General features: G+C 42.6%; 1 protein-coding gene across 1 annotated transcript in view; it reads right to left on the reverse strand.

Annotated features, from left to right (window-relative positions):
• The window catches only part of HHAT (hedgehog acyltransferase), a 364,679-nt gene that overhangs the window by 282,752 nt on the left and 56,789 nt on the right, over positions 1-25,138 (reverse strand). The window contains exons 4-5 of the mRNA XM_082666689.1: positions 18,571-18,684; positions 2,558-2,752 (exon numbers count right to left, since the gene is read on the reverse strand). Of these exons, the coding sequence (XP_082522815.1) occupies positions 2,558-2,752; positions 18,571-18,684 (309 nt within the window). The remainder of the gene's footprint in view (positions 1-2,557; positions 2,753-18,570; positions 18,685-25,138) is intronic.

Below are 25,138 nucleotides of genomic sequence, written 5' to 3' on the forward strand. Positions count from 1 at the left end.
TACTGCAGGTTCGGTTCCAGACCACCGCATTAAAGCGAACACTGCAATAAAATGAGTCACACAATTTTTTGCTTTCCCAGTGCACATAAAAGTTATGTTTATGCTATACTGTAGTCTAGTAAACTGTGCAACAGCATTATGTCTAAAAAGACAAAGAACATACCTTAATTTAAAAATACTTTATCGCTGAAAAACAGAAAAAATGCTGTTGATCATCTGACAACGCAGGGTTGCCAGAAACCTTCAGTTTGTTAAAAAAAAAAATGCAATATCTGCAAAGTGCAATAAAATGGGGTGTGTCTGTAAATGTCACGTGGGATTTATGTGTTCAGTGTATCTTTCCTTTTGTTCTTCTATCATTAATTTGGCTCCACATGTAGTGGAAGACTATTTTCTAAATAAGCTTTAGAGAAATATCATCAAAAGAAATAGTCCCGGGGCTTCCCTGGTGGCGCAGTTGTTGAGAGTCCGCCTGCCGATGCAGGGGACACGGGTTCGTGCCCCGGTCTGGGAGGATCCAACATGCCGCGGAGCGGCTGGGCCCGTGAGCCATGGCCGCTGAGCCTGTGCGCCGGAGCCTGTGCTCCGCAACGGGAGAGGCCACAACAGTGAGAGGCCTGCGTACCGCAAAAAAAAGAAAAAAAAGAAATAGTCCCTGCCCTCAATGTACCTAAATTCTCATACCGGAGATAGGTATGTAAAAGTATAATTTGAACACAGCATGAAAGAATAAAAAGCACGTACAAAATTAGGTACGGAACAAAAGACTAAAAGCAAATGTGGTAAAATCTTAATAGTGAGGGCATAAAATTATGGATCATTTTATAATCTTTATATTTTTCTATATTTTCCATATTTTCTATAATACGTATGTATTGCTTTTTTAATGAGAAAATAGGTTATGGAAATAGATACAAGAAATAAAATTGGGACAAAGGAAAGAGTTGTTCACTTGATCCACGAGGGTCTTTTAAGGCTTTACACTGAAAAACTAAGTACCGAACAGAGTTTCTATTCCACGTCCAGGACTTCGGCAGCCACCAAGGAAAACCAAGAAAACCGCATGTGTGAAAGTATGGAAACCCAGGGCAACTAGTTTCTGGTCATTTGCTCGCTCCCCTTCAGCAATATTTTTCACACCACCAGCTTACATAACAAATGGAATACTTATTCACCACCAACACCCATAACTGATGCTAAGAGTCCCCAAATAAAGGATAATTACAACTGGAGACCGTCTTTGAACGTTTGCCAGGTCCCCCAAAAGTTAGGTGTGAATTTGTTTTTATTTTTATCACAAATCTATTTTTTTTTTTTTTTCCGGTACGCGGGCCTCTCACTGTCGTGGCCTCTCCCGTTGCGGAGCACAGGCTCTGGACCTGCAGGCTCAGCGGCCATGGCTCACGGGCCCAGCCACTCCGTGACATGTGGGATCTTCCCGGACCGGGGCACGAACCCGTGTCCCCTGCATCGGCAGGCGGACTCTCAACCACTGCGCCACCAGGGAAGCCCCCACAAATCTATTTTTAAGCACACTTATTTAAGTGATCGCCTAGTTTAATCATTCTGGGAAGTTACGTATCTTTGTTAGGAGAGAGACGCTACCCTGCTTATTCTCTTAAGTCCAGGTTTTGAGACATGTGCTTGAAGTATTCGCCCCAGTCCATTGGTAAGAGTGAAGAAAAATTAAGGCAGCCTAACAACAGCAAGAATTCTTGAATTTTCAAAATGCTACCATTTTTACAAAATTGCTTAACACGTATTATCTTGTTGGATCCTTAGAACAACTCCATGAGGAAGGCAGAGCAGCTATTACCTCCATTTTCCAAATGATGAAATTAAGACTCAGAGGTTAAACACCGCCTCCAGTTTCAAGAGGAGAAGAGACAGTGAATAGAAGAGACTAGAAAACCACTGGCTCATCCTTCCCGTCGCATTCTTTCCCATGACTGTGCAGATCCAGGGCTCACCAATTCTAAGTGCTATCACTTAAATCAACGAAAAGGTGAACGAATGAGTGAACAAATGAACAAAAATAAAGACACCATGGGAAGCCCAGTTCCACATGACTAAAGAAAGAATATCAAAAGCTTCCCAAGATGTTCTGTGCAAGGAAAATACCTCCCTTATCTGTTCAGGGACTATCGTGGGCTTCTGATGAGATAAGGAATGTGAGAGTTCCCTATAAACCCTGCAGCATTCTACAGATGATTGTTTTATTAAATGCATAGGGGATTTTTTTTTTTTTTGCTTTTTTGCATATTGCTTTTTTTTCCCCTTTGTTCCTGTGACATCTGGCACCATCCATGCCTGCCCAAACTGGGAGAAAAGGTACAAGGTCAGCGCTGGGCAACCTCCAAGGACTAAGGCATAGTCAGATACAAAAGACTGCAGAACGCAACACCAGGGTTCACATGCATCAACCCCCTGTGGCCACTAGAGGGAGCGCCACCACAGTTCTTCAATTGACTCTTGTCTGAAAACAAAGGCATCTACCTGGATAAAGGCACTGCCAAAGGGGCCTTCTCCTTCCCAATGGTAAAACGGAGACTCTTACCATAACTTCCTCCACATCTTGAAGCCTCAGTGTAGAGAGCAGGAAGAGAGAACAGAGCCATGACAGGAACAGCGACCGGAACTGGGCAACACAGAAGGAGATGGTGGTGTGAATAAGAACCATGGCTGTGCCTTGGGTCCCCAGCACACACCAGCAGGCCCACATCCCATAGGCTGTGAGGATCCAGGGTTTGTGCTGCAGACAGGGAGGGACCCAGTGAGAAAGACATGGGGGGGGAGGAAGAAAAAAGAGAAGGGTAAGTTAACAGGCATTGCTATTGAAGGTTCTACATAAAAGAGTGTAATGTCTTGTGACCCATTAACCAAACTGTTCTCACTGGCCTGGAGATTTAGTGTAACAGAGACAAAGAGGATTCAGAGGGACTTTCCACATTAACCCCAGAGCGATGGCTGTCTAGCCCCAGGTCCCCAGAGCTCCACCGGATCCGCCCCGAGAAAGGAGCCGCTTTCCTGCCTTCAGCCAAAACCACCCAGACCACTGGATCCCACAACAATGAGATTTATGGCTGACTTTCAACAGATATTATGGGAGCCTGAAGACAGTTAGAAAAGCTGCCAACCTGGCACACTAGCCCCTGCGTACACTGTTCTGCAAAACGGAGGTAAGATAAAATACTGGTGCAAATTCCTCGGGAGTCTTTCTGAGAAAACTGGACCCTCTAAACCACAAAAGGCTTTCTAAAGTTTAAACCAGAGACTTACAAGTAAATCTCTAATTACATTTTTATTTCATTAGCATATTATTTACAGTCAAGTTTGTGTCACAGAAAAAGTATAGCTTACCTGTTTTCAGTGATAGTGAGGCCTTTGCATAATCAATCCAATTGATACATTTATTCCCATTTTAGGAGAGAATTTTTCTATTTCATTATCAAGTTTTATAGTTATTGACATTGAATAACTAAACAGATAAATTAACATGTCTTTGCTTTTACAATATACTCTTGGTCATATCTGGCTGGTAAATCCTTACTTAAAAAACCACAATAATGTTTTAACATTGTTTGAGAGGCAACATATCATAGTGGTGTAATTACTCAAGCTTTGAAGTCCAACTACCTAAAATAAATCCTGGTATCCCCATTAACTAGCTGTGTGACCCTCGGCAACTTATTTAATCTCTCTGTGCCTCGGTTTTCTCAGGTATAAAATTAGGATAGTAACAGTATCTACTTCATGAGGTTGTCATGAGGATTAACTAAGTTAATGCACGTAAAATGCTTACAATGGTGTCTGCATACACAGGAAGGACAAGGCAAATACTAGTTATTATTCCTATAGGAAAATATGATGTGGCTTTTTGGTGAGCATTCAAAAATAGGATTTCCAGGAATACACTGAGTTGAAAAGTAGGGGCTGCTTGAAATTAGGTCTTCCTGTGAAAACAAAAAGACTTCTTTAAGGGAAAGACAGATGTGGACTGCACACTGTAAATGCCGTCCTTCAGTGCTAACTCTCCCAAAATATTGCCTTAGTACAATTCCTTACCAAACTTCTACTCCAGCCTAAGAGAGAACATTTTAAATGAGGGACTAGGTCAGCCACTTTGAAGTTCCAAGAAAATCAGAGAAATCTGCAGTTCATTTTTACTATTTTTCCATCCTACTACCCTCATTAAACAGCCACATAAATTTGCTTCAAACTTTCCCCCAAGCACTCACCTCTGGACAGAGTTCAATTATAAGGAACAAGGTCACCAGAGACTATTTTAAGAAGTAGTTCTAATGAGCGAAAAAAAGGGAAGGGGTGTCTTTTTCAACTTGATCTATAGCATTTACCACTTGGAGTCTTTTTCCATGTGTGCACGGCTACATACATATACACGTAACACAGCTACGTTTTTATTGAATGCTATGTGATCCATTTGGAAGAAGCCTGTTGGGATTCATTTGGGAACTTAACCACAGACTTAAGCTGCTTCAGCTTGAAAAAGCTGGAGGAACCTTCAGGAACTACTTAATAGTGCTGTGCAAACCCCATCTGCTCCAGAGATTCTCTGATGAATTTACCTGTGCTCACAAATGATACCATGGGGGCACACAAGGTGGTCCTATACTCTCATCCCTCACCATCTTCCTCCTGCCGAAGAGTAGAGGCAGACAATGTCTAATTTTCTCTAAGACATCACAGAAAATGCACCCACGTGAACCTCATATTCTCTTCTATCCCTCCTATTACACACTCATCCTCCCCAACGGGCAAAGACAACTCCACTATACACATTCACGGCGGGCAGGTGATAAAAAGGGAAAGATGTGAACAATGCCAAAAAGAAATCACCTATTTTAAAACATAAATTAGAACCCGACTAACATATTGATTTTTTTCATTCTATAAAGTGAATGCAATTGGAATTCCATCCTTGAAAACACCACTAAGATGCTGATACAGCATGATTAGTCTTCCATGCCTTGTTCTCTGACTGGCATCAGAGGAACAGTCCCCCACCATCAATGCAGCCCTTAGGGCACACCTCCTCCGACCGCTATCCCCCCCTATCCCGCCCCCCCACACACACACGCCTAGACCAGCAAGAAGCAGGGCAGAGAGGGCGAGAAGTAGAAATGTGACACTGTCTAGCCGCGCAGGCAGCAGCATAGAAGGTCTGCTGCTCTGAGGCGGAGGGGGGCTTTGCCCAAGTGTTTCAAAGACCATTTTCATATGCAAAGCCCTAAAGACAGCCCGGTCCCACCTATTTCTACTCCAAAAGTGCTTATGTATTTAGTTTATCAAACCTGTGTCCTCTTTAGCAAAAATGCTTAAATATCAGACATTGAGCCTCTGACATCAAATATGCCAGGAATCTTTTAACTTTTCAAAACTAAAAAAGAAAGTGTGTTATGTTTTATTCCAAAACAATACTTCTGATTCATCACTAGAAAGGCTTTAAAAACGTTTTCTCCAAGTTCTCAGGGCGATCTGGGCAGATACGCACAGTTTTGGTCACAGACATAATCTATGTCAAGTTCAAGATTTAAAAACCTGCCTAGGGAATTCCCTGGCAGTCCAGTGGTTAGAACTCCGTGCTTTCACTGCTGAGAGCCTGGGTTCAATCCCTGGTCAGGGAACTAAGATCCCGCAAGCCGGGCAGCGCAGCCAATGTAATTAATTAATTAAAACCAATTAGTTAATTTTAATTAATTAATTTTAATTAATTGATAAAAGATCTGCCTAAAAGTCAGAATAGCCCAATTCATTTAAGTTAAGAGGTTCAAATGACGATTATGATTGGAAACTGCTGTTCACTTGAAATGAGGCACAAAGAATCATGTTGATCAAATAATGTGTACAAATAAAACAATCTTAATTAAATGTTGGGTTGTGATGTTTCTAATTTAGAGATTTAAATTCGAATCAAGTATTATTTTATATGATGCTTTTTTTTAACTGAGGTTTTTATTGAGACAGTTGTAGACTCTCCTGCAGTTATAAGAAATAACACAGAGAGATCCTATGGACACTTTACCCAATTTCCCCCTATGGTAACATTCTGCAAAACCAGAATATATCACAACCAGGATGGTGACATTGCAACAATCCACAGACATTCAGGTTTCCCCAGTTTTACCTGCACTCGTGTATGTGTGTGTGTGTGTGTGTGTGTATGTGTGTTTAGTTCTTACGGTTTTATCACATAAAAGGTTTTATCACATATAGGTTCAGTGTCCACCACAGTGAAGATACTGAACAGCTGCATCAACGCAAGCATCTCTTGCATTGCCCTTTTATAACCACACCCACCTTTTTCCTGCTTCCTTTACCCTACATCCTTAATCCCTGGAAACCATTAATAATCTCTCCGTTTCTAAAATTTTGTCATTCCAAAAGTCATACAGTATGCAACCTTTAGGATTCGCTTTTTTTTTTTTTTTTTAATTTCCTTGCTTTTTATTTTTTGGCTGTGTTGGGTTTTCGCTGCTGGGTGCAGGCTTTCTCTAGTTGTGGTGAGCGGGGGCTACTCTTCGTCACAGTGCGTGAGCTTCTCATTGCGGTGGCTTCTTTTGTTGCGGAGCATGGGCTCTAGGCACACGGGCTCAGTAGTTGTGGCTCGCGGGCTCTAGAGCGCAGGCTCTGTAGTTGTGGCGCACGGGCTTAGTTGCTCCGCGGCATGTGGGATCTTCCCGGACCAGGGTTCGAACCCGTGTCCCATGCACTGGCAGGCGGATTCTTAACCACTGCGCCACCAGGGAAGTCCCAGGACTGGCTTTTTTTCACTCAGCATAATTCCCTGAAATCCACCCAAGTTGTGACAGGTATCAAAGGACTGCCCCCTTTATATTGCTGCGTAGTTTCCACGGTGTGGATGGACCACAGTTTCTTTAACCCTTCACCTGCTGAAGGACATCTGGGCTGTTTTCCAGCTTGGGGCTATTATGAATAAAAACTGAAATGAACATACATGTACAGGTTTTTATGTAAATATGTTTTCATTTCTCTAGGATAAATGCCCAAGGGTGAGCTTGCTGGGCTGCATGGTAGTTGCATGTTTAGAGCTCTGTAAAAACTGCCCAACAGTTTCCCAGAGTGGCCATTCTACATTTCCACCAGCAACATACAAGGGATCCAATGCTGCCTCCTCACCAGCATTTGGTGTTGTTACTATTTTTTACCTGATCGACTCTGGTAGTTGGACTTTAACTTGCATTTACCATTATGCTCTTTTAAAGGGTATTAACTTGTGGCTTTAACTTGCATTTACCATTATGCTCTTTTAAAGGGTATCAAAGTGTGAGCAACTTGAACCCTGCATCAATAAGATGGACTGAGTGAACTTTGCTGGGGCACAAGAAGCCAGCCCATCAGAACTCTCCTGACCCCCTTAACTCTCTTTATTCCAGGTTCTTCAGTTCCTGATTAGGAGACCAAAAGGAAGGCAGGGGAAGAGGAGAAACTTTTAAAAGTTTAACAAACAGTAAGAAAGAAACTGTACTCTGTTTTCGTGGCAGTTGAGATAAAGCGAGACTAAATACTATGGCCTTTCTGATGGAATTAGGCCAGACTGAACTGGGTAGGCGAACTTGCCCTCGGTTCCCATTGCCCCCTGTGTTTATACTGAACCACTTCTCAAAACAGGGCATAACCGTCTCTCTTTTTGATAGGCTCCCTTAACAAATTAATATCCTGTCTTGTTCATAATACAATAACGTAAGAATCTTACATGGTACCTAGCACATAGCAAGTGTTTCATAAACACTGGATAAATGAATGGTTAGAATAGTTGGATGGACAGATGGGTGGACGGATGGGTGGATATGCTTCCCCAGGTATTGGGGTTTAACCTGGCAGTTATGACTAAGAACAAGAAATTAGCACCAAAATTTGGGGCTTTTTAGTCACTAATATGAAAACCTGCTGATTTCCAAAGTCTCTGCTTGTACACCTAACCCCTTATGAACAGACTGCTTTGCCAATGCAGATAGGATAAAAAGGTGTTATTTCACATCTCACTGCCTACTGCCTGTTTTCACTCACAGGGATCTCTTACAATCTTGTGCTGGGGGAAGCCTCAAATAGTGCACAACTGATAGGGTACAGGCACCAACCTTTGAAAGCAGACTCTCTGATAGAACCTGATTCCTGTCACCCCAGGGAAGACTTCCGAGAGATCAACAATTTCAGCTGGCGTGTTTCAAAGGCTGAAATCAGCACCCCTGAGAAAAGACCATGGACTTGCGGCCTTTTCTTTTGCAAATCTATATTCGTCAACTCTTCCTCATAGGGAGCCAGGACCCAGCCACAGGAGGAGCTGGCTGGCCATGCCCCCCTCACACCATCTCTTCTTCCCTTCTGTGTTAGCTTGTTCTGTGCTGTGGACACTGAGTGATAACAGGATGTGCCTGAGTGGTTCCCCTCATTAGCTCACCTCTGTAGGGAGGAACCAAAGTGCAAAGGCGTGGTGAAGACTCCTGCTGGCAACTGGACCAGACTTTGCTGTATATTAATTCTTTTTGTACATCTGCCCAGAAACCACTCAGTGGGGGGCACTGTTTTAGAAATAAATAAAAGGAGTCAATCAATAACCCTTATGCACGGCATAATTTATTGCATACTACATAATCAACTGCAGCTGCTACTGAAAAATATATATATATGTGTGTGTGTGTTTGTGGTGTGTGTGGTGTGTGTGTGGTGTGTGTGGTGTGTGTGTGTGTGGCGTGTGTGTGTGTGGTGTGGTGTGTGTGTGTGGTGTGTGTGGTGTGTGGTGTGTGTGTGGTGCGTGTGGTGTGTTTGTGGTGTGTGTGGTGTGTGTGTGGTGTGTGTGGTGTGTGTGTGTGTGGCGTGTGTGTGTGTGGTGTGGTGTGTGTGTGTGGTGTGTGTGGTGTGTGGTGTGTGTGTGGTGTGTGTGGTGTGTGTGTGGTGTGTGGGGTGTGTGGTGTGTGTGGTGTGTGGTGTGTGTGTGGTGTGTGTGGGGTGTGTGGGGTGTGTGGGGTGTGTGGGGTGTGTGTGTGTGGTGTGTGTGGTGTGTGGTGTGTGTGTGGTGTGTGTGGTGTGTGTGTGGTGTGTGGGGTGTGTGGTGTGTGTGGTGTGTGGTGTGTGTGTGGTGTGTGTGTGGTGTGTGGTGTGTGTGTGGTGTGTGTGGGGTGTGTGGGGTGTGTGGGGTGTGTGGGGTGTGTGTGTGTGGTGTGTGTGTGGTGTGTGTGGTGTGTGTGTGGTGTGTGGGGTGTGTGTGGTGTGTGGTGTGTGTGTGGTGTGTGTGTGTGTGTGGTGTGTGGTGTGTGTGTGGTGTGTGGTGTGTGTATGTGTGTGGTGTGTGTGTGTGGCATGTGTGTGTGTGGTGTGTGTATGTGTGTGGTGTGTGTGGTGTGGTGTGTGGTGTGTGTGTGTGGGGGGGGTGTGGTGGGTGTGGTGTGTGGTGTGTGTGTGTGTGTGTGTGTATCCCCACACAAACAAAAAGGGAAAATAACCAAAACCATCGCAGAGTCCACACAACGGCCTTCTAGCCTCCTTTTCCTGGGAGCAAAGCCCTGTGGGCCCAAACAAAGCCAATTTCATCCCTCCTTAGAGATGCAGTGATGGAGGTGGAAGAGTCTGATTCCAGGAAAACCATTAATGCATGAGATTCCTATTAGGTGTGTGGTTTCGATAATATGCTGGAAGGGAGCGCCTGTTCACCACGGCCTTCCAGAGGTTAGTTTACTTGTCTCAGCCAGCGCCATGGGACCACGCTCTTCAGCCTGCATCCAATGAGCTCAGCCAGCCGGGGCCCAGTGCTAATAATGCAGGTGCTGCCAGTCAGAGGTCAGGTGAGAACGCACCCTGTGGTCAGCAACAGCACCCAGCCTCGGCCCCCCACGCAGCTAGCCTTCTCAAAAAGTTTGCACGGGGGTATTTTTGGTTCTGAGGGCAGGGAACGCAATGTCTCAGGTGGTGAGGGTGTTCAAGAAAGGAGGCCACTGTCTGACCACCCCACATACGTTCCAATCATAACAAACCCCTAGCCAAAGCTCAGAGCCGTTACTCAGCTTCCCCTCCCTCCCAGGGCACTGCCCGCGATGTAGTCTTGCCAAATCCCAGAGAGAGCCCTACCCAGAGAAAAGGCGTTTAACCTTGGCCGAGGAGCTCAGTGGAAAGTTTTATTACTTGTCATGGCAAAAAAAAAAAAGAAGAAAAAGAAAATCCCACTTTTGAAAATAAACCCTTCTTTGCCTCTCTCTGGGAGGAGGTAGGGCCACAAAGGCAGAGATGGGATTATAGTAGATGAAGGCGGGAAGCATCCTTCAGGGTTCAAGGGTTGTAACCGCAAGAAGTGATAATGCCTAATCCTCTGCACAGCATCGTCCACAGTTCATGATGCCCCCCAGAATGGGGAAACAAAAGACAACTGCAACCCAAATCTTCCACCCTGAATAAGTATCAAAAGCATCCACCCAAATGAAGGCCATCTGGAACACTCAGTCCAGGTGGTGAAAGCATGGAGCTAATGGGGCCAAAGTTGTGGTTCATACTTACATAAGGACCAAGCGGACTCAGACAAAGAGCACACTGTGCCCCAGCCCGACCAGAACCCTGCCCACCAGCTGTTGCACAAATCAAACCCGTGGTCACGAAGAGATGGGAGACCCCCCCCCCACACACACACACACGGCTCAGTGCAAACTCTGCCATGAAACCTGTGGTCACAAAGAGATGGGAACAACCCCCCCCCCCCCACACACACACACACACACACGGCTCACTGCAAACTCTGCCACATTCCAAGAAAAATGCAAACAAAACCTCCTACTGAGTTTGGATAAGATGTGCTCTGCAGATAAAAAGACAAGTCCACCTATCCACTCATGCCTGGTAATGAGATGCAGGAAGCTGAAATAAGCAGATGCTTCCACTCCCTTCAAGGCACAGCTCACAAGCTACTTCCTCGGGGGCCTTCCCTGACACCCCCAGGCAGATGTGGCCCGCTCCTCCCAGCATCCTGATCAGGATCTGGTTTCCTCTGTCACTTCTCACTCAGCTCCTGGGGGCGGGACTGTGCCTCCCCATCCTTTCTCCCACAGCCCAGCTCAAGCTTGAAACAGGGTCAGAGAAAGACATGCAGGAGAGGAAGGTAGGTATGGCTGGACAGACAGCCTCTGCCCTCTGGGGTTTCAGAAGTTCTGACAGTCGCCTCCTTTTTGAGCACCACAGAGGGAACGGCTCCCAGGAGCACACACAGACCGCAGTCGCGGCACACAGCAAAGGCCTTCGGACCCCAGCAGCAGTCACCTCTTACTTGGCTGTCATCGTATGTATGCCAGCACAACCTTGAAACCCATCGGACTCTCACCACTACCCCGGGTACCGTCCCTGTTGTACAAATGAGGAGAAAGGCTTCAAGATATTAATTAACTGGCTTAAGACTGCATCACTAAAAAGCGACAAAGCCGGGTTTCAGCCAGGAGCCCTTAGCCACCCTGAATGTGGACTCCTAACAGGAAGAGACTTAACTCAAAGTTACAAGCAAATTAACCACAGGAACATCTATATCCTAACCTAGGTAGGTTTCTGATGGTGGTAGGTACAAAACAGGAGCTGAAAACAGAGGAAATTTGGAAAGAGGGAGGAAAATCCGTCCACGAGCAGAGGGTGAATCTACATCTTGCACTGTCTACTGGGGCTATATCTGCTCCAGGGGAAGGGGGGAATTGGTTCTTGCAGACAAGAAAACCTTCCTCTATGCATAAAGCACAGGCAGGTACACAGTACATAAACAGACAGTACATCTGTGGTATTAAAATGTCATAAAGAGGAAGTGACAATTGGGGGAAAATAGCTAAAAATGCTCCTGGGGGAGAAATAATGAAAAAAAAAAAAAGCTAGAGAAACACTGATCTACAGGAAGCAAACAAGAGGTAGCAAGACAAAGAGTGGGAAGCAAAGGAGACCAGTCAGATGGGGCCATGTTGGGCCTGATGCACATGGCAGAACGGTGAGGCAGGTAGGGGATGAAAACTCAGTGTGCCCAGGGCAGCCTCATCTTTCCTTCTCCCTGCCACACCATTCTTCCACATGTTCAGTTAAAAATATATCACATATCAAACACAGGGAAAGGAATATTTATAAAGTTTATAAGGTATAAAGAATAATGAAATAACACCTGCATACCTAGCACCAGCTTAAGAAAGATAAAGCTATCAGTGCTTTAAAGGGCCCCTGAGCATATGTCAAATACATCTCAATTTTAAAAATGTCAATTATACCTCAATAAAAATAAATAAATAAATAATCAAAGCAAAACCAAACAAACCAAAAAAGGGCCCTGGTTATCTCTCCTCTGATTCTTTTTACAGCTTTTTTTTTTTTTTTTTTTTGGCTGCGTTGGGTCTTCATTGCTGTGTGCGGGCTTTCTCTAGTCGCGGTGAGCGGGGGCTACTCTTCGTTGCGGTGCGCAGGCTTCTCATTGCGGTGGCTTCTCTTACTGCGAAGCACGGGCTCTAGGTACACGGGCTTCAGTAGCTGCAGCACGTGGGCTCAGTAGTTGCCGCACACAGGCCCTAGAGCGTACGGGCTTCAGTAGTTGTGGTGCACAGGCTTAGTTGCCCCATGGCATGTGGGATCTTCCTGGACCAGGGATTGAACTCATGTCCCCTGCATTGGCAGGCGGATTCTTAATCTCTGTGCCACCAGGGGAATCCCTCTCCCCTCTGATTCTATCTCCCCAACGAGATGTGACCACTATCCTGAATTTATTTTCATGGCTATCTCATCTTTGTGATCATACACATGAATGTGTCAATGTAATCTGTACAGCTCTATGTGCATAGGAGCATATCTGATAGATTCCTCTGCAACTTGCCTTATTAGCTCAATGTCGTGATCCAGAAATTCAGCCACGTTGACAATTACAATTATAATTCATTCCTTTCCATGGAATAAATTCACTACAATTCATCCATTTCCCCATAAAGAATATTTGGATTGCTTCTGCCTCTTTGTTACTACAATCCCATTGCTGCAATGAACGTCCTGGCTCACGTCCCCTGATTGGCAGAGAAGAGCTTCTGCAGGGAACATGTCCGAGTTAGCACTGGTAGCTGTGGACTTTGCACCTCTTTGACTTCACTAGGTAATGTAATACAAAGAAGCCATACCAACACATACTCACAACCTCTCTGTATGAGTTCAGGTGGCCAGTACTTGATATCATCAGGGGATTTTTGTTTTATCTTTGCCAAACTGAAAGTATGAAATGGTATCTTGTAGATTTAAGGTATATTTGCTTGACTACTAATGAAGTTGAACACATTTTCATAAGTTTATTGGTCATTTGTGTTTCCTCTTCTGCAAATTCCTTTTCCCATATTGAGCCCTTTTTCTATTGGGTGACTTGTTTTTTCCTTTTGAAATTTCTTTATATATTCCAATACCAAACCTCTGTCAGGTTGCAAATAACTTCTCAATTAGTGACTTGCCTTTTCACTTTCTTCACTGTGTTTCTGGATACATACAAAGATGTACATTGATTATTATACATTGATAAGCTCTTGGTTTTAATGTGGTTAAACTTACCAAATTTTTCCTCTACAAGTTATATTTTTTGTGTCTTAATTAAGAAATCTTTCTCTACCCTACCATCAAGAAATATTCTCCTCCTACATCATGCTTTCTAAAAGTTTCATACTCTTTTTTTTTTTTTAAGTCCTTTTTTTTTTCTGGCTGCATTGGGTCTTCGTTGCTGCGCGCGGGCTTTCTCTAGTTGTGGCGAGTGGGGGCTACTCTTCGCTGTGGTGCGTGGGCTTCTCTTGTTACGAAGCATGGGCTCTAGGCGTGCGGGCTTCAGTAGTTGTGGCACAAAAGCTCAGCAGTTGTGGCTCTCGGGCTTCGCTGCTCTGCGGCATGTGGGATCTTCTTGGACCAGGGATCGAACCTGTGTCCCCTGCACTGGCAGGTGGATTCTTAACCACTGTGCCACCACGGAAGTCCTATTTTAAGGACTTAATTCACCTTGAAAATGATTATGAATGGTATGAGGTAAGTATTCATTTCTTTTTAATATGACTCAACAATTGTGTCAGCACTGTTTATTGACGTTTATCTTTTCCATGCAGATCTGAAATGCCACATCTGTCAAAATCAAGTTTCCATCTATGTACAAGTATTTTCTAAACTCTATTCTGTTACATTGGTCTATTTATCTATCCTGGTGCCAATACAACAATGTCCTAATTATTATATCTTCATTAAGTCATAGTATCTGGTAGGGCGCATACTCTGATTTTGGTATCAATTTTATGCTCTCTTCTTCATAAAATGAATGGTCCCTCTTTTTCTATTTTCTGAAAAAGCCTGGAAAAGATTTAAATAATTTGTGCCTTGAATGTTTGGAAGAAGTGCTGTGTTAGACTATTGTTTTCTTTACAAATAGATTTTTAACTACTTACTCAACTTCTTTTCATGGTTATAGTACTATTCAGTCTTTCTATTTCTTCATGAGTCAGTTTTGGTAAGACACATTTTCTAGAAATGTGTCTGCTTTGCCAAAGTTTTCAAAATTATTGTCATAAAGTTGTGCAAAATATCCTTACTATATTTTTTTATCCTCTTTTCCACACCTAATATTGGTTATTTGTGCATTTTTTTTGACCAATCATGCCACTGATTGTTTCATTAATGTCTACTCTTATTTTTGTTCTTTCCTTCTTCGTTTCTTTTTTCTGTTCTTTCCTAATTTCTTAAGTTGTATGCTTAGCTCATTAATTTTCAGCTTTTCTTTTGTTTTAATAGGAGCATGTAAAGTTATGCACTTACATAAACTTAAAATTATCCAAGTAGCACCCTACAAGTATTGATATGTAATATATTTTTCATTCATTTCTAACTATTTTCTAATTTCCAGTATGATCTCTTTTTTTACCTATTGTTATTTTAAAGTTTGCTTTCTCTTTTAATTTCTAAATGAATTACAGTTTTCAGGTCATTGTGTTACTGGTTTCCAACTTAATTACACTGGGATTAGAGAAGGTAACCTATTTAAAACACAGCCTTTGAAATTCATTGAAAATTACTTTATGGTTAAGATGTGGTTAGTTTTTATAAATATTCTATGTGTTCTTTAAGAGGATGTGAATTCTCCAGTTGTTAGATGTAATCATTTACGTTTCTTTTTTTTTTTTTTAAACCTTCAGTGGATTCCTGCTTCCCAAACTATAGTATTTAAGATCCTTCATAGCCCGCTTATAAACTACCTTTTTATTTATTTATTTATTTGGCTGTGCCAGGTCTTAGTTGTGGCATGTAGGATCTAGTTCCCCGACCAGGGATCGAACCCAGGCCCCCTGCATTGGGAGCGTGGAGTCCCAGCCACTGGACGGCCAGGGAAGTCCCCATTTACGTTTCTTATATCAAGCTTATTAATTGTATTATTTGTTTTCTTCTATCTGATATATCAATTAGTGATAAAATTATGTTAAAATCTCTCCCTAAAATCACAGATATATCTATTTATCTTTATGGTATTGATCAACTTTTGCTTTCTGTATTTGGAAGGAAAATAAACAAACTTAGAATTATAATATCTTCCTAATGAAATGAACTTTTTATCATTAAACAAGAAGCCTCTTTGTCACAAATAATGTTCTTTGCCAGCTATTAATGAAACTGCACTAGTATCTAGGTGGACGGGACAAAGATGAGTCTCATATTTGCTGGAACACCTTTCTCCATCCTTTCACTTTCAAACACTCTGTGTCCTTGTGTCCTTCCACTTTAAGTATATCTTGCTAGGAAGCACCCCTGTGGATGCTGTTTTATTTCTTTGTTTATTTTCCTTTTTCTCTGTTTTACTTTTATCCAGTCTGATAATCCTCTTCTAGGGTTGGGGGGTGGATTGGGTCCATTCACACTGATTGTGACTACTGATATATTTGCATTTATTTCTGCCATTTCTTTGGTGCTTCCTCTTTGTCCTACCTTTTCCATGTTTCATCCTTACTTTTTAATGAAATTTCTAACAAATGAAGCCCACCCTTTTTTTTAAATGTATTTTATTGAAGTACAGTTGATTTATAATGTTGTGTTAATTCCTGCTGTACAGCAAATTGATTCAGTTATACATATATATACATTCTTTTTCATACTCTTTTCCATTATGGTTTATCACAGGATACTGAATATAGTTAGGACTTTGTTGTTTATCCATTCTATATATAATAGTTTGCATCTGCTAATCCCAAACTCCCAATCCATCCCTCCCCCACCTCTCTCCCCCTTGGCAACCACAAGTCTGTTCTCTATGTCTGTGAGTCTGTTTCTGTTTCATAGATAAGTTCATTCGTGTCATATTTTAGATTCCACATATAAGTGACAGCATATGGTATTTGTCTTTCTGACCTACTTCACTTAGTATGATAATCTCTAGGTCCATCCACGTTGCTGCAAATGATATTATTTCATTTTTTATGGCTGAGTAGTATTCCACAGTATATATGTGCCACATCTTCTTTATCCATTCATCTGTCGATGGACATTTAGGTTGCTTCCATGTTTTGGCTATTGTGAATAGTGAGAAGCCCACCATGTTTTAAAAGGAGGAAAAGAAAAAGAGTAATACTATCTCATCAACCCTACTTTACAGAAAATGATAAATTAAGATTCAGTGGTGAAAAGCCTTTCTAAGGTCAGAAAGCTAACAAACGAGAAAGCCCAGGACCTAATCCATCATCCAGCACTCTTCCACTCCACGACAGCTGACCCTTTCCCACAGCAGCAGTAGTGAGACGGGCTGAATTTCACATACTCCTCAAAATAGTTCCTCTTCCCCCCGGCCCCGCCACAGAGATAGAAAACACAAGTATTAAGCTATTTATTTTACAGATGGGAAAACTAAGACCTAGGGGCAGTAAGTCATTTATCTAGGGGCAGAGAAACTTTGTGTTAGAAACAAAAATGTTAAATTTCTAGAAACATTGATGTCTTAGCAAATACCAAACAAATTTGTGGAAGAAAAGAAACACATTAATGAAGGCTGAGGTGGATATGTTCATAACTAGTTTAGGAATACAAAAAACAATGGATTACTTATTATCATGTTTGCTCAGAAGGTTATATAAAATTGAATGAAGGTGATCAAAAGGTACAAACTTCCAGTTATAAGAAAAATAAGTACTAAGAATATAATGTACAACATGATGACTATGGTTAACACTGCTGTATGGTATATTTGAAAGCCGCTAAGAGAATAGAATAGATCCTAAAAGTTCTCATGACAAGGAAAACACATTCTTTTCTTTTTTCTCATTTTTTCTTTGTATCTATATTAGACAATGGATATTAACTAAGCTTATTGTGGTAATCATTTCACAATATGTGTATGTTAAGTCATCATGCTGTATACCTTACTTATACAGTGCCATATGTCAATTACATCTCAATAAAACTGAAAAAAAGAAAGTTGTATGAAATTTTAAAATATATTCAGATCTGACAGCATCTAAAATTTTTAATTTTTTGCTATTTTAGAAGATGGAAACCACTTGAGTACAAAAAAGTAATCATTATCATATTTAAAACAAAGAAAGTTGGTGTGCTACTGGGATTTTCTGTATTCCAGGATGAGAAGCAGGCCCAGAAAGTACCAATTTTCAGGAAAGAGCTGAAAAATAGCCCAAGTCCAGTGACATCTCTAAGCACATGGCACTGTTTTCTCAGTTCACGTCCAGGTCTCTTGAGCCCAGAGGCTCCTGCTCCTTCTGTCCCTTCAGTTTCTTCACCTCCGTGAACCTCTAAGAATCAAACATTTCTCCTGGGTTGACTTCCAAGTCCATTTTTGGCTGTGCTTTGTTTTTACTGGGTAGAATTCCAAGCACAGACTCATTTCTTTTCAGATTAGGAAACCACAGAGGCAAGATGCATATATGAGAGGATGCTGGACAAAGCCTGGCCCCTACACTAGAGAAAGATCCTCCTGGCACTATCTCAGGCCCCGTATTAGCTACAATATAAAGAGGTTCTCAATCCCAGCTCTTGCAAAAGCACTTTTCAAACATCTTCTTGGAAGAATCTCTTGTTCTTGAAACCAGGCCAAGGAAAGAGCAAAATACTAGAATTCTGATCTATAACAGCTACTGTAGCATAAATTACTTGACATGAAAATCATTCCCACTTCTTAATGAAATCATTCTCTTTCTTCTGAACTGAAATCACATATATTCTCAACAGGTGGTTTTTATAGGATCATTTGATTAAGAATGGTCTTAAAGAATACCATCTGAAGTTTAGTTTGAGTCTAAAACCTTCATATTCTTTGGTGTGAAAAACGACTCGGAGGAAGTAAGCACAGGATAAGCATGTATGAAATTTTTATCTTATCAACATCATTAACAATTTATCTTATCTTTATCTTTTATTTTTATCTTTTTATCTGATAATTTATCCTATTGACCAGTAACAATTCTTTCCCATCTTTTCCAGTCTTCCAAGGCTAATATCCATGTCTCCTGATTCGCTAGCTCAGGTCTCTTTCTTCACAAAAAGCAAAGGAGAAAGAAGCTTAAACGGAAATGATGCACATAACCGTACCTTCCTTGCAAGCAGGTTGGCTACTTGAGACACACCCATGTGGCCAAGGAGAAGCCACACCAGCCGCTGCTTGCCCCACTCCATCCAGAAGCTCCACTCAAAGTCAGTTGGGTCCTAAATCGGCCAAAACAGCAGTTTATCAGAGGGATCTTGGTACGTGTTTGAGGCAGAACACAAACTCCAGTTAATAAAACAATTGCAAGAAGAAGGCCAGTGTGAGTCCAAATGCTATACAACGGCATTTACACAACATTTCCAGCATCTACCCCACCACACACCGCACCTACTTATACCCTCCCCTCCAGCTTAGCTGGTTTCATTGCCATTCCCCCACTGAGTGTCTCTGTTAAAGCTGATCCCCCAACCTCTGGACCCTCTATGGGACAGAAACTATTATTGACCCCACGTTATAAAATATGAAACAGAGACTTAAAGAATTCAGTTCATTTACCCAGCGTCACATAGATAGTACAAATAACAACTTAGGTTATCTCAGTTTCATCACCTAGATGCTTTCACCAGCAAGAGAAATGTACACTGGACACTAATAAAATTGTGTAAGGTCAGTCATGTTAAATCTTGCTGTCACTTACAGGCAGGAGGATAATTTGATAGAGAAATTAACTAATTCCCTATAAGATGACAAGGAAAGAATGAAAGATATACTTCCCTTCACCTTGGGAAGCTATGTCCATCAGTGCCCTTTGTCTGCATCTGTACCAGGCTCTGTGTCTATATGGCTCCCTGACAGGGGCAGGTGAAAAACCTCTGGAAAGATTGGACCCATGGACACCTGGGGGCTCACACCTAAAAGCCTCGGCCTCAGGAGCTCCGGGGAGATCATGGCAGCCAAGCTGAGCATGGAGGGAATAAGCACAGTGATTGGCCACTCTCAAACGGAGAATGTGGGCTTGGCCCATGAGCATCTCGGCACCACCAGGATGGAGTGCAGATTTGAGGCCCTCAGAATTTTCTAGCCAAATCGTGTGGGTGACGAAGGAATCCCCCACTGACTACTGATCTATCGATACTGAACATCTCATCAGTCTCTACAAGTGAAACTCTGAGTCAAATTTTTAATTGGGTTTAAAGGAAAATAGGATTTTTTTCTTTTTTTTTCTTTTGCACCTGAGGATTGAGGGGCAATTTCATACAAATTACACATATTACAAAACTTTTTTCAGAAGGTAAAATATAGATTGAAGTGATCTTGATTCATATCAGACTATGGATGTAGAGGTAGCAAATGTATGTAGCAGCTAAGGCTGCCGATTCATCTTGGGTTTGGATCCCAGATCTATCTACATACTGGCTGTGATGACCTTGAGTGAGATACTTCACCTTTCCGCTGTCTGCTCATATGATAACAGGACTGATTTTCTAGGAATTTGTGAGGTTTAACTGAAAATACATGCATATCAAAATTTTAAAACAGTACCCGGTACACAGTACTCACTAAAGATTGTTACTTGCCACTAACTGTTAGTCCCATGTGCTTTCCATCCTGTGTTAACCAGCTAAGATTGTATCACACTTTACATGTTGCCTCTTGTTAAAAAAAAAAAAAAGTTTTTCTATTTTCCAAATGAAGAAAGACAGCAGTACTGTGCTTCTCAAACAACACGTTTTCCCCACAACCAAGATCCTGATATACACACACAACCTGCTCATAGAGACCCCATCCCATGAAAATCATAGATCTAGTCCAATTCCTTCCATTCAAAGACTGACTACATCAGAGCCCAGGACGTGCCCACGCTGCACACCCAGGCAGCAGCAGAGCAAAGAACTCAAATCGTCAAACCGGCTTTATCCCTGTTCCAGAGCTCACTTCCCCATCTTAAAAATGTCAAATTAGTGGAGAGTCAATCAACTGATTAAAGGCGCAAAGGTCATGTGATGAGGCCATGCTAGTAAAATGCCACTTTGTAACATGGATGCAGACGCTAAAAACCAAGATGGAATTTTTTTACCCCCCTCAAAATAAAAATCCCAACATTTTAGCTTTTTAAATATAAATAATGTTTTTGAACATTCAGAATTACATTAGAATTCATCACCTCAGACTTATACCTATGTTTCAAAACTTGTCCAAGTTTAATTTCTAGGGGGTAAAAATGAAATAATATCTCATAACATTCAAGAAACCAGAAAACCTTTATGCTTCATCCTAAGGCCCAAAACTACTGAAAACCCTGTGCTGGTAAAATCCCATCAACAGGGCTTCCCTGGTGGTGCAGTGGTTAGGAATCCACCTGCCAATGCAGGGGACACAGGTTCGAGCCCTGGTCCGGGAAGATCCCACATGCCGCGGAGCAACTAAGCCCGTGCGCCACAACTACTGAGCCTGCACTCTAGACCCCATGATCGACAACTACTGAGCCCGCGTGCCACAACTACTGAAGCCCACACGCCTAGAGCCTGTGCTCTGCAACAAGAGAAGCCACCACGATGAGAAGCCCGTGCACCTCAACAAAGCGGAGTCCCCGCTCGCCACAACTAGAGAAAGCCCGCGCGCAGCAAGAAGACCCAACGCAGCCAAATATAAATAAATTAAATAAATAAATTTTTTTTAAAAATCCCATCAAAACTACACAGTCTCTCATCATTAATTATTTCAGAAAAGAGCCATTTAAAGGAAATAAAAACATTTTTCTTATGTCTATTCTTCTCCATTTAAAATATTTACCTAAAGGAAATAACCAGACAGAAAAGCTGAATTAATGAATAGAAGATGGCCAATAAGTAGCAGTTACTGATTTGGGGAAGAAAAATGTTGACTTGCCTGATTCCATAAGCAAAAGCCTTATAGACCCTGAGCTCACTCATTTCAAGGTAAATCTTAAAGTCTCAAATCAAGAACAACTTTTTCATGTTCTGTTCCCTCCCCATTTTCTTTCTCGATCCTGTAATTCTTAGTCAATTAGAAGCCTCTTCTTTGGTTCTGTAAGGAAGTCAAATATAAACCGGGGATAAATTCTAGCTGGACAGAACCAGGAAGGCTCCCCCGTGGAGAAAGGGGAGCCTGAACTCCAAGATTCACAACCAATCTTCTACATCAGCGCTTCTCAAACCTCAGTGGACACACAAATCACCTACAGATTTTGCTAAAATGCAGATTCTGATCCAAGAAGTCTGGGATAGGGCCTGGGATTCTGTCTTTCACCCAAGCTCTCAGGGGATGCCATGCTGCTGGCCTGGGGACCACATTTCAAGTAGTAGAGATTGACATCATCAATCATGATTCCCTACATTGGTCATAAGCCCAGCGAACCCTTAACAGCTCACACCACCCCCCGCCATTCCCAGGCAGGGACACACTAAAGCTGACCACCTAATATTCACAAACAGAGCAACCATCATCCTGTAATAAACTGAGTGAGTTAAGCATGGTTATTCATTCTGAGGTTTTCAGTGTGCAATGAGGCAAGAACAGAGAACTCTAAGGACATGATGATTCTTGGTCTCTTAAATAGTGACTCTAACTTCCTGGTGAAATGTTATTTCTCCTACTCTTAACAAGGAAAAGGATCTGGGCCTCTTTTCCCATAGAGAGCAGAGTTCTACACTAGGTACGGGGGGAAGAAATGTAGAATTCCTCACCCTGGAGGAGGTCACGGTACCAACACTAACACCCCGGACTCTGAAAACCACTGCAAAGAAAGACAGGTAACAGTGGTGTCATTCATCTACATGTACTAGAGATACAACTGAGACCTTTCCTTTTCTTTAATCCATGTTACAGATGAGTTAACTGGAGGTCAGAGCAGGCAACACTAGAGGCGGCAGAGCTGGGTTTCAAACCCAGTCCTGTCTGATACCAAAGAGGAAGCCCTTTTCCAAGCTGTTTCTACTCGTGCTGACGCTCTACCTGGATTCCCCCACCACTCCCAGACACATACACACACCCCACCATCCGACCAAATTGTTTCCAACCCTGGGGATGCCTCGTTAATGCCCCATATCCACAGACATGTCAGCTCCAGTGTGAAGCCTTCTCCACCCTTCCAGGTGGCCCTCACTGCAACCCTTTCTCTGTCAATTCACAACTCAATGCCAGCACTTGTACGATAGCACATTTTACTACAGCATATTCAGTATAGCACTTTTCACCCTAGCTATTTCATGTATTTTCTCTCTAGAGGGAAAAAATAGTAAGTTCCTGAGAGCAAAAACCTTGACTTAACCGCAAATTTCTATCATGATTACCCAACAATCAGTAGGCCTTTAAAATGGTGGGGAAGTAAAATCAGGTGACCTAAGTTCTTGTCACATTTCTCCCCCTGTGTAAACTTGGACAAGTCACTTCACTATCTGGCCCTGAGCCTTCCTGTATGTAAGAAGAAGGGCAGATTGCTTTCAAAGGGTGGAAAAAAAAAGTTATTTTTTTTCCTAAAGGAAAAAATACTAAAGGAAAGAAATACTAAGAGAACAGCTAGTCACCCGCCTACAGACAGCATCCTGACTGAGTGCCCATCATTCAGGGGTAGGGGGGAGAGATTCCCCCTTCACACTCCCATGTCACCAACCCAGGCCTCCAAGTTCCACATCCACACTGTCAGCCTGTTCTGTTCCAGCAAGTTCCCCAGTCATCCAGCCTCTTCCCCAGATTGGGAAGAAACTACAGCATACAGACTGACTATGTGCTATGATTCTGCCTATAGCAAGATAAGAAAAAGAAAACTATCTTCAGAAAGGTTAAATACCACATCCAAGGTCCCACAGCTAATATATGACAGAGCTCGACTTTAAAGCCCCAGGTCCTCAGGCTGCAGAGTCTGTGCCTCAGGTAGTAAAATATATGTAACATACAATTTACCACCTTAACCATTTTTAAGTGTGCAGCTTAGTGGCATGAAGTACATTCACGCTGTTAGACAACCATCACCACCATCCACCTCCAGAGCTCTTTGTTTTGTAAAACTGAAATTCTGTACCCATTAGACAGTAACTCCCCGTTCATACCTCACCCCCGCCCCTGACAACCACCATTCTACTTCTGTCTCTATGGATTTGACTACTCTGGGTACCTCATGTAAATGGAATCATACGGCATTTGTCCTTTTGTGTCTGGCTTGTTCCACCTGACACAATGTCCTCAAGGTTCATCCAGGCTGCAGCATACTGCAGAATTCCCCTCCTTTCTGAGGCTGAATAATATTCCACCACTGTATGGATACCCCACATTTTACTTATCCATTCATCTGTCAATGGACATTTGTGTTGCTTCCACTTCTTGGCTGTTGTGAATAATGCTGTTACGAACATAGGTGTGCTAAAGGTTTACTTTTTAGTACTTTGAATTTTAAATGATTTCCTAATGTTGCCAAATGACCTTTTTTTTTTTTTTTTCTTTTTAACATGTGTACTCATATCTGGCGGTTCAAATCTCTTTCAAAATCATCTAGTACTTCAAGGGCAGAAAGTTAAAAGAAAAAACTCCTGGCAAATGAAGATCTTATGTTGCCAACTCACCACTGAGTAAATTTTTCCTTATTCTAGCCATGAATTCCCATCAGCCCTGAAGCTCACCAGATGACAGCACCCTCACTTCTGGCCTCTTAGCTGGAGTCCTGCAGTGTTATCACAGGGGAATGGCCAAAACTCTCCTTCTCTGCTTTTTTTTCCTGCATTCCTCAGACCATGTTGAATTAACATTGGCTGAAGATAATCCCATGGCTAATATGGCCAGACCACTGGACTCAAATGTTGTTAAAGCATCTGGTACCAAGTACAACCCCAAGGCACCTACCAAGACACCCCAAGGGAGGCTGAGGAAGTCATCCCACAGATAAAATCAGTTACACCAAGTCCACCACTGTTTTTTTTTTTTTTTTTTTTTTTTTTTTTTTTTTTTTTGCGGTACGCGGGCCTCTCACTGCTGCGGCCTCTCCCGCCGCGGAGCACAGGCCCCGGACGCGCAGGCCCAGCGGCCATGGCGCGGCATGTGGGATCCTCCCGGACCGGGGCACGAACCCGCGTCCCCCGCATCGGCAGGCGGACTCTCAACCACTGCGCCACCAGGGAAGCCCCCACCACTGTTTTTTTAACCCAGACTCTCCCAAGACCTTGCCTACTTTCCAATAAATCACTGCTCTTACCAGTAGCTGAAACTTTAACTCACATATTATTAGAAGGGTATTTGCCAAGATTTAACAGAACCGAAACTCCACAACTTAGGGATTCTGAAAAAGCTTGAGTTTGGGGGAATTTCTTGTTTTGCTGCTGTTGGTTTAAGGTAAATTCACATAGCATAGAATTCATCACATTAAATTCAACTCAGTGGCATCTACACTTCCAGGGTTGTGTAACCACCACCTCTATCTAGTTCCAAACATTTCCATCACCCCAAAAGGAAGCTCTGTACCCATTAACTGGTCACTCCCCATTCCACCCTCCTCCCCCAGGCTCTGACAATCATGAACCTGCTTTCTATCTCTATGGATTTAGCTACGCTGGGTATTTCATATAAATGGAGTCCTGCAATGTGCGACTTGGCTTCTTTTACTCAGCATAACATTGCTAAGGTCGATCCACATCGTAACACGTACGAGTACGCCATTCTTTG

The sequence above is a fragment of the Grampus griseus genome, assembly GCF_964374135.1.
Source record: "Grampus griseus genome assembly, chromosome: 1".
Taxonomy (NCBI): Eukaryota; Metazoa; Chordata; class Mammalia; order Artiodactyla; family Delphinidae; genus Grampus; species Grampus griseus.